This window comes from Cyrtonyx montezumae, unplaced genomic scaffold, assembly GCF_038088225.1.
Source record: "Cyrtonyx montezumae isolate F1298 unplaced genomic scaffold, pur_monq_1.0 scaffold_61, whole genome shotgun sequence".
Taxonomy (NCBI): domain Eukaryota; kingdom Metazoa; phylum Chordata; class Aves; order Galliformes; family Odontophoridae; genus Cyrtonyx; species Cyrtonyx montezumae.
In genome coordinates, this window is record NW_027072069.1 from 608,560 (window position 1) to 618,661 (window position 10,102).

Sequence of the window (10,102 nt, forward strand, 5' to 3'; positions counted from 1 at the left end):
CTGCTGTTGGCTGCAAATGGTCCCCAGCTGGTGTAGGACATCTAATTTGAAGTTTTTGGGGAAAAAAAAGAAGTCTTTTTGCTCACTGAAATGTTACCTGACAGAATATTTGACCTGCTTTTTGTTACTGCACATAAAACCCAGATTTGAGCTCCCTGTGGAGAACAGGGGTTGGGACTCTGAAAGTTCACAATCAAATAAAAGGGCCAGTGTATGCCTGGGAAGCACCATGGTAGGATTAGAATGGTGTTTATAGAATCACAGATTGGCTTGGGTTGGAAAGGACCTTAAAGATCATCTAATTCCAACTGCTTGACAGTTTTCTTCTTTGCCCCAGCAGCTCCTGCTGTGTGGGCATAGGAAAGGAGCAAAGCACAACATACTTTGCTCAGGCCAACCCTGTTGGAGCTGTTACTGGCAGGCTCAGTTCAGAGCAGGCCCTAGGCTGTTCTAATTTCTGCAGGGTCTGTGTATAGCTGGAGGGGAAATGGTAGCTAGGGGAGACCCAGGTTTTGAGAGCATGCTGCTGCCCCTGCACAGCCCCACACCCTTGTGCAATGCAGCTCTTCAAAGAAAAAGTAAAGAGAGGACGTTGGGGCATGTGGTGCTGCTGTTGGTTAACTGTGTACGTGTGAGAGATGCCATTTAATTTCAAACCTTGAAAAGAGCAGGAAGAAAAGCTCTGGAGACTTTTCTTGACAGGTGAGTGAACAAGAAAGCAGCAGGTCACAGAGATATTATTTCAAGTGTGCAATTCTGTTGGAGGGATAACTGTGGGACACTGATGCAAGCAGTGGACACTCTGCTTGAAATGAGTGCAGATGAGTAGTGAAGCCACCAATTATTTCCATTTCTGTACAAGGGCACAGCCACTGATGATGTGTGATCATGGGACAAGAGTCCTTACCCTGAACCTGTAGCATGAGGTCCCCTTGCTTTGGAATTGCTACTGGAGGATTGCAGGGGCCTTTCCTATAAAAGATGCTTTTTGTCTTCAGTTTCAGATAGTGATTTTGCTCCCCTGAAAGTACAAGTTGTACAGAGGTGAAAAGGAAATATTAAGTCCCCATTTCTCAGCAGATGCCTATGGCTCTGCAGAGGAAGGACTTAAAAAGATACGGGACCAAGTGCAAGTATTCTTGGACTGTCATACTTCCAACATGACAACAAAACACTTGTCCTTCTCTCTCTCCTTTGTCACTTCTGCATCTGTGTTGGGGAAGAAGCTGATGCAGAGGAGACTGACTTTTCTAAGCCTTGCTGTGTGATTTGGCTCCTGAATGCCTAGGGCACCCTGCAGTTGCACACTTTCTTCCCTGGCTATTTTATTAATGGAAGTTGACATCCTCATGCTGGCTCTCAGGGAGGGATCCATCTGAGTCATTGGCTGTAACACAGCCCTTTTCCCACAAAGGGCTCCCTTCAGCTATTTACATCCCTCCCTTTGATCTAGCTTTTGACATGAAAAGACATGTCAGCCAGGTAAAGGGAAACAAACAAAATGCAGGAACAGTCCCACATCTCTGCTTGCACATGATCTGCTCCCTAGCACACGCCTGCCTTACAGCCACAGATCCTTATCAGTCCTCTGATTTCCTTGCTATCATCTCTGTCTTCCCCTCATGCTGTTTAACTTCTAGGGGCAAATATGTGCATCTTGTTCTCTGCTCAGTAAGATGCTGCGGCATGTTTGCCTACTCTCTCTGGCATTTCCCTTCTATCTATAGTATAACTAGTATGGGAAATGCCCTCACACATCCTCCTCACTGCCTGCAGTGCCAGGAACAGGTGATACAGATCTTCATTTCCTGCCTCAAACTGCTGCAGTGTTTCAGCAAGCAGCTGTTTGCAGCTCACTCCAGAAGGGGCAGCAATACAACTGTAGGTGAATTCCTTTGTGGAAATTAGATCTTTCATTGCTAAGCAGCAGAGTTAATAATAATAAAAAGACTAAACGTTATGCAAGCTTGCAGCACTTTAGGCACACCAAAACACAGTATCACCCACCTGTGGTTTTTTTTTTTATAGGAATGGAAGTTCTAGAATTGCTGAAAAAGCAAATATAATGGATAAGAACGTTGCTGAGATGCAGCTAGCTCTCTGGAGATGACTGCTAGTACCAGGTGCAGAATAGTGTGGGAAGCAGGAAAATCAAACAGAGGTTAGTTCCTACCTTTATCAGCAGTTAATTTATTTGTTGCATGGGTCAGCTTGCTGGGTTTGCACAGCTTGGTGCTCCTGGGCAAACTCTGAGCTTATTGGTCTGGTTATTCTATGTCTTTCAGGTGGTTAACCAGTGCTGGAGTGCTCTCGTAAGGGAGATGTCTGCCCGGTCCAGGGCCAGCAGTCCCATTTAAGCTGTGCTGCTGTGGGATGTGGCTTCATTGATGAGGGTTCTCCACCCAAGCAGTGATATCTCTCTTCTTCACCTTGACTTGTGTTATGATGATTTCTTGGGAAACTCTCAGTAGCCAGTGAAACAGTACTCCTAGCATTCTTTTTCTACAGCTAGCAGGGAGGTGAGCTGTCGTCCTTCACTTCTCAGTGTTTCCACAGGTGAATCATGGCTTGTGCTGGTACCAAGCATAGCAGGGTGCTCTTTGGCTGAGGCCTTCACATTGTAACAGTTCTGCTTTGGGAACAGCCTGAACTCAGTGTTGAGGGCCTTGTGAGAATGCAGTTGCAAGTGGGACTCTTTCTCCTTCCCCAAAGGGGAAACGCCCTTGGGGTTAGATGTTGCTCAAGGATGCTGCAGTGAACAGGCCCTGAGTGAGAAGTGAAACTTGGGCATGGATAGGGGCTTGCTGTTACTTGGACTTGCACTTTAACTTTTAGGTATTCTGCTATGATTCAGGATCCTCTCAAGCAATGGGAAAGGAAGCAAAAGGGAAACAAAGGGCTTTTCCTGCCAGTTCTTGTCACAGGAAGCCCTATGCTCTGAGGGAACCTCCGCCTTGAGTGTTGAACTTTGAGACTGTATCAGCACAGGGAAGAAGATCAAACAGAGGAAATTCCTGTTCCCACTCTCCCTTCTCCTTTACTAGCTCAGTGTAAGGCCACAACTAAAAATTGTCTGCCTCTAAATAATGGTGCAGAACACACCCACCAGCATCTCTCTTCATGCCCTTGATTAGACCTTCAGAGCAGCAGGATGTAGGCAGTATCTGTAAAGGGATTGAGTAAACTCCTGACTCCACACAGGGCTACCTGAAAATTAAACCATATGTCTAAGCTTGTTGTCCAGACACTTCTTGAACTCAGGCAGGCTTGATGCTGTGCCCACTATGTAAGCTTTAACACAAGTGTTAAAGTAATCATTAAGTGAGAGTATCACCTTACCAGGCTGTGGGAATGCTTATGTTCTTTTGTTAAGATCACCTCTGCTCTGATTAGCATCAGCTTCCTACCAGAGCTATACAAGTACGGGTCTGTTATACTTAGGCTAGCGAGGAACAAAGTGGCTAAACTACAGTCTTTTCCACTCACATCCAATATTCTAGCCCAGCTTCTTATGTAAGGGTTTGAAAAGCACCCACTAAAAGCCATGCCTGAGTGGAAGTGTGCTTCAGTAGAGCAATATTTACTAGCTTTGCAGGAGCACAGTGAGACTCACCCCTATGAAAGTCACGTCGAGTTCAGAGTTCATGTCTCTGGGATGGACTCACCTTGTTCAGGCTTAACTTTTGCTTCCTTCCTGTCCTTGCATCTGCTGTGTATTTTTAATCTACTGCTTCAGAGGCATCCTGCACACATTCTTCCCTAGTCTCCTCCTGCCCTTCCTGCCTCATTTCGTCTACCAGCCTGGGGGACAGGAACATGTCTTTGCAATTGGCATCTTACACTGTTTCACATTCTGCACTGCTCTCCAGCATCTCAATTTGTGATGCACTTTCCCAGGCTTAGGTACAGTTATTGCTTGTCGGAGGTGAGGGATAACTTACTGCAGGTTTTTGATGCAGTCCAGATCAGCACTGTGTGGATATATTGTAGGGAATCTCAAATTCTGTTTTCACAGCAGCAGTAGAGCTGAGCTACAGAGGGGACCCTCTGCCCCCAGTGCTATATTGTGTCATGCAAGGAATAATTAAACCAGCTGAGCTGCGGCCTGGCTTAGGCAATTATTCACTTCCTACTTACTTCCACAAGTGCTTCCCCTCATTCTCTGCATTTTGGGACAGGCATTTTCTGCTTGATCCACAGTACAAAGGAAGCAATAAGGAAACTCCTCCCTATTCCTTATTCTAACCACTTCAGACATGTACCCTACAGCAAACTGGCAGCAAATTGTCATGAACTCGGGGAGCTCCATTAGTTAGAGAGGTTTCAGCAGTTCTGGTATATCAGCAGTTATTGGGGTGGAGGGACAGCCATTCTGCAAAGTACAACTCTTCTAGAGCACCTGTCTGTGGTTTCTTCTGCTCTCCTCTCAAGTCAGGTATGCTGGTTATCTGTTAAATAGGAAGAGAGAGGATGAACACAGAGGAAATCAAACAGTTTCCTGTTTGTTTATCATGAAGAAAAGCTTGTTTGGCTGGTCTGGATGTTGCTAGTGGGCTAACCCAGCTGCTGTGGTTAGTGCAAAGCTGAGTTCTTCCACTAGCATGAAAGGAAGAAGTAAAGCCAAGTCTCCTGGGGGGAAGGGAGAGAAGAATTCCCCCCCCCTCCACTTCTTTGGAAGTTTGCAGACAAGACAGAGTGGGGTGGGCTGGAAGATTTCACTGTGGATTGTAAGGCTTTGATGTGTGAAGGTAGCAACCAAACGCTGCTCTTTGGTCTCCAGCAGGAGATGCATTCTGGCACCTCTGCCAGCATGAGAGGTTGTGCTCCTCCTCATACAGGGCCCTACAGCAGCCCCAACAAGTCTCATGTTGCCCCAAAACCAGCACCTTACACAAAGCTATTGGTCTCCATAGTTAGCTTTTGTGCTGCTTTACCAGTGATGTGTGCTGCCATTACAGTAACTGCTGTGCTGCCAAGTAACTAGGGGGCTCAGACTGAAAAAAGTCGATCTTTTATCAATGTGTGGGTCCTCCAGTATGAATTTGTTATACCAGTGGTCTGGATCCAAAGTCTCAACTGTTTCCTAGTGTCAAGCTAAAACAACTTGCACCACTGAAGTCATGCCTAGGTGCTTTTGTTACTCCTGTTCACCCTGTTAGTACCAAGATAGGGAGGGCCTTTAGGATTGAAAAGAGGAGCACTAGAAGGGCTGCAAGGAGACACACTACAAAGCCAAGCCACCTTGGGACCAAGGTTAGAGGGTGACATGCATTTGCCCAATTCAGTATTTTACTGTAGTTTAAAGAGGATAAAACCTGGAGGTGGGACCAGAGAAGCTCAATACAGTCAGTCATCAATTTTACTAGTGCATGCTGGCACAGGGAATAAACACATTAACCTACTTCCCAGAGCAGCTCTACCTGTCAAACACCTTTTGTATCAGTTTTTTTTTCCTCCCTTGTCTGGGAACTGTGCTACTGTGTGTGCCCTTCTCCAGGTCTGCTGTGTGCATCCTCTGCCCGGGCCAGGGGACCTCCTCTCCGGGCAGGCTGAAGCACAGCTTGGTCCCCGCACCCTCCACGTGCACATAGCAGAATAGCTGCTGCCGCCACCTGGTGGGAGAACAGCATAGCTACCGACCCCAATCTCTCTTCGTTTACATTCATATTGCTTTCTGAGAAATGTAACCTCACGTGCCCTTCTGAACATTTTTGTTTAGAGACTGACACATGCACTGACCTTGATGAAAGAACCAAAGCTACACAAGAAAAATGGCAGGGAATAAATAAATCAGCATGCAGCAAAGAGATGCCCAGCATGCAAGGTTTCCTGCAGAAATACCTTTTCCCCTATGCCTGAAATCCATTCACACCATTAAGCAAACTTCTGCTTTGTCAGTCTCTGATACAGTCTGCTGTCTCTCTAGCTGTCACTGGCATGATTCACACTGAAACAGCAAAGCCACTGCAACAGTGGTTTGACTAAAGAGTGAGCTCTCAGCATCTGTTCCACTCTCCAAGGTCTTGCAACTTGGTAGCAACCCTGAACAAAGTAAACACTGCAGCAACACCTGATACAAGCACTCTGGTGTTCAAAATGTCAGGTCACTTCTTTACAGAAGAAAACTGTTACTTTACTCAAGGTTCCTGAAAAGTTGGCATTCTCAAACCTAGCTTAATTAATGGTCAGTGAAGCCACTACTCCGATAACACATGGGAGGCACACAGGTCTGTTCTGAAGCATGTTCAGTTTTATTTAAGAATCCTAAATCAGTTGAATTTTCATTTTCTCTGCTTTACCCAATCAGGAAAATGCAAGGATTTTTCTGCAAAGAGCTGATCTGGCAGGTAAAGGCCATCAGATTAGCTGTGGCTACAGAGCCAGGTTCACTGTGGCAACTGGAGGAGTACAGATTGTCCAGAGGGCAAGTAGGTGATGTTACGAGACCGTGAGAGCTGGTAAGCAATATCTTCAGCTGCCTCCAGCTTGCGTAGCTCAATTAAGCCATCACCTGCAGTGGCTAGTGAGTTGGCTATCAGCTCAGCTGCCTTTGAATCTCCCTCAGCCGAGATGACAGCTGCTTTCTTCTGCTGCTCAGCCTGAAAGGGAATGGATGAGAAGAAAAATGAGCAGAAGAGAAAACGAGCAAAACTGAAAGAAGATGCTACTGTAAAGTTTAAAGTGTAAATTTCCCCTTTACCCTACTGTTCTTTCCTGCAGAAGACTTAAAGAGAACTAAAAGAGAAGCTGATGGTATCTTAAAGCTGTATTTGTGTTTTTTTTTTTCCCTACTGTGGAGAGGATTAAAAATCAACTTGAAATTATCTTAATCTCATGAAACAGCAACTCATCTAAGGGCACCCCTGGTGGAAAGCTGCCTAGAAAAGATTTGAGAACTGAGAACTGTATTACCATTATGACTCTGAGTGACACCTGTCATTCACCATGAGATGAACTTACAGACAATACCAGGAACTGTTTCCAAGCCAAAGCTTCTCAGAAGGATAAAGTACCTTTTCCACAATGAACCTGGCTCGCTCTGCTTCTTGCTGGGCCACTTGCTTCATTTCAACTGCTTCAGTGAATTCCTTGCCAAAGGTCAGATGGGTCTGCAGGGCAGAAATCACAGTCCACAACAGAGCATTTACAGTAACACTGCTATCAACAGCACACCTCTAAGGCAGGAGGCATCCTGCCTGTATCAGAGACAACAGAAAGCTGGTATCACTAAAAAAAAAATAAATAAAATGCAGTGTAACAAAAACTAGGCCCAGCAAGTTTCCCCTCCTTTTCTTAAAGGTCTCAAGAAAGACACCATAAACACAACTTCAATCCAGCAGATGGCTTAACACAAATATCTCTGGAGACATACCATGCTTTCCTACTATTTCTTGCTTAGGAATTAGAAGCCTGCAGTCTGCCAAGCAATCCTGTGTTCTTCATGCTCAGCTATGCACTGTTGTGCTCTGCCTGAGTTCTATGCATATACAGACTACTGGGATGTTACAGGGGAAGTGTAAAGTTTCCTTAAGTAATATAATCAGAAAAATATATATATTAAAAAAAAAAATCACAAAGCCATCTTCCTGTAAACATTTGCAGTGTGTTCAAAGCCAAGTGAAAATGCTTGTTTCCCTTCCCTATAAGCAGGATTTTTGAAGGAAATCCCAGAAGAGAGAGATGCATGTACAGGTCAGTCTGCAAAAGATTTAATTCCTTCTAGGGAGGAAGGAGAGGAGTGATCACTCCCTGAATAGTCTTAGAAGACACCACAATGAGGAGATAGCTGTATATTTAGTAGTTTTAGTACTAAAAACAAAAAATTGCTATGTCTCAGGGTACTTGTGGAACAGCAGGCTCTTCTATAGTGATCTGCAGACTGATCCATCATCCACAAAATCATTTGCTTCTCATTTTAACTACACAAGCCCTGCAATAATGAAGTCTGCTGATAAGCTAGTTCAGTAACACCTGCAAGAACTTGCTCAAGGACAAAGGAGGCCAGTGACACAACCATCTGTTTTGACTTGAACTGTTACCATTGCATCACGTGCAACTGCAGACAGACAAACATGGTCCACATATGCAAACTTCCACACCCCTTCTCTGATCCTCTACCAATTTTCTCCCCTACTGCTCTTATTTGTGCAAAGAGAAAAACTGAAAGAACTCTTACCAAGGATACATCATCCAGAATGAGGCCAAAAGTCGCTGCTCTTTCTGTGAGATCTTCACTCACTTGCCTGGAGACCAATTCTCTTTGAGTGATCAGTTCTCCAGCATCAAAGCGAGCCTGAAGTCAGGATGGACAACAGTGAGAGGAAAGCTCTCAGATTTTCCATGCCCTGCTTGTCATCCAATTTGATGAAAGTAAAGCCAAGTAGTTAGAATGACATAGAAGTAATTAGCATAGCTGCAGCTTTAGCTCTTCTGGATTGCCCGTTAAGAGCCAAGGGATAGAAAGAGAAGTTTCTCATTTTGGAGCTTTACATTTTCCACAATTCAGCAGGTGCTATGCAAATGCTAAAACAAAAGAAAGGTGATGAGTGGAGCCCAGCAGCATTCACACTATTCTTACCACAACAGACTTGAGGATTTCAGTTGTGATTGAGGGCAGGACACGCTCATCGTAGTCCTCTCCAATACTTGTGAAAATCCGGGGTAACTGTGCAGTCACTGGTCTGAACAGGATACGTAATGTGATGTTCACATTCTGTAGATCTGCAGGAACAGACACAAATTTAGCAGCAGACCTCAGGGGCAGGAGATACCCTGAAGTTGTCCTCTTCAGAGGAAAACAAAACATGACAAAACAAACATCCACACTTCTGAAAAAAAAAGATGTTTTAGTATTTCTTTCACCAATGATTGCTTTTCACCTACGGATCCAAACCCTCCTTACAGATTAAATTTAAAGCTGCAGTTTGTTTGTAATGCAGGGAATTACTGACCCTACTGTAAATACATTTATTCAAAGGGACAAGTATCAGAACTATTCCTGACTGCCAAACTGGACTCTGCACACATAGAATCTCCATATTCAGAAAGGAAAACCCTCATGCCTGCAGTCCTTTGCAGCAGGTTGATGATCATAATGGTCTTGACTGTGTTACAGTTTCTTCTCATGCCTCTTGTTGCAAAGTAGCAAAAGAATGAGGTGCACGCAGCACATCAGAATGCCCAAAACTCACCTTTGCTGCCAGTGATGACAGGTATGTTACGTGGGCGAGAACGGCAGTCAAAAATGATTGGTTTCTGTACCCAGGGGATGAGGAAGTGGGTGCCTTCTCCTACCACTGTGTCCTGGACCCCACGGAATCGATCAAAGATAACAGCTCTGTGACCTGCATCAACTAGAAAAGAAAACAAGGCAGTTTCAGTATTGTCACAAGTTATACCTTCACGGCCCCAAAACCTCCACAGAAACAGCCTATGGAAATTAGTTAAGGCTTTTTGCTCTATGAAGCTGGTGAAAATAATTATACTGTTAGGAGCAACAAATCAGGAGACAGTACTCATCCATAACCCTTGACCCCTCAGCCTGCTCACTTAGAAAAGTCTGCAGTCCTCCTACACGCAACGCATGAGGTACAAAACAGCCCTGAAAGGCTTCATGACTGTTTTCCCCAGATGCCATTAGCAACAGAACAACCAAGAGCCCGGCGAGAAGGATATGCATTGAACTGGAAGCACTGAGCCTGTCCCACTCACCATTGTAAAGAGCAGAATTGACAACTCCACCTGCAACAGCCAGCCCCAGGCCGAACTTCCCGATGCTTTCAAACACTTTCGCGGCCATTTCACACGTGCAGCTCTAATCCCTTCAAGGAGTACCTCCTGCAAAAAGGTAAAACTGCATGAAACAAGAAGGCCGGGCAGCGCTGCACGTGTGTACCTACACACCTGAGAATAACCCTCCTCCAGAAAACCCGCCCTGCAGCGGGAGCACTCATCCCAACAGCTCTTTCTCTTCCACCCAGCATCCACGCAGGCCTCCTTCCCCCCCCACGCTTCTCTCCCTGCGCTCTGAGCCCAAGGCCCCGCAGATACCCATACTCCGGGAACTCTCCCGGCCCCAGCTCCCCCCGAGGAATCCCACACC

General features: G+C 45.4%; 1 protein-coding gene across 1 annotated transcript; it reads right to left on the bottom strand.

Annotated features, from left to right (window-relative positions):
• Positions 1-6,230: 6,230 nt before the first annotated feature.
• Positions 6,231-9,822, bottom strand: PHB1 (prohibitin 1). The gene is made up of 6 exons (XM_065749993.1): positions 9,712-9,822; positions 9,192-9,353; positions 8,579-8,721; positions 8,177-8,293; positions 7,014-7,109; positions 6,231-6,599 (listed from the first exon to the last, which is right to left on the bottom strand). Exons 1-6 carry the CDS (start codon positions 9,797-9,799, stop codon positions 6,387-6,389), a joined length of 819 nt encoding a protein of 272 aa, XP_065606065.1. The 5' UTR covers positions 9,800-9,822; the 3' UTR covers positions 6,231-6,386.
• Between the last annotated feature and the right edge of the window lie 280 nt (positions 9,823-10,102).

Excerpts from the sequence above, each read along its gene's own strand:
- PHB1 (XM_065749993.1), bottom strand. The coding sequence starts at position 9,799 with ATGGCCGCGAAAGTGTTTGAAAGCATCGGGAAGTTCGGCCTGGGGCTG. Across the intron at positions 8,294-8,578 it reads AAATCCTCAAGTCTGTTGTG|GCTCGCTTTGATGCTGGAGA; the intron begins GTAAGAATAGTG and ends TCCTGACTTCAG. Across the intron at positions 7,110-8,176 it reads TTCTGGATGATGTATCCTTG|ACCCATCTGACCTTTGGCAA; the intron begins GTAAGAGTTCTT and ends TCTGCCCTGCAG.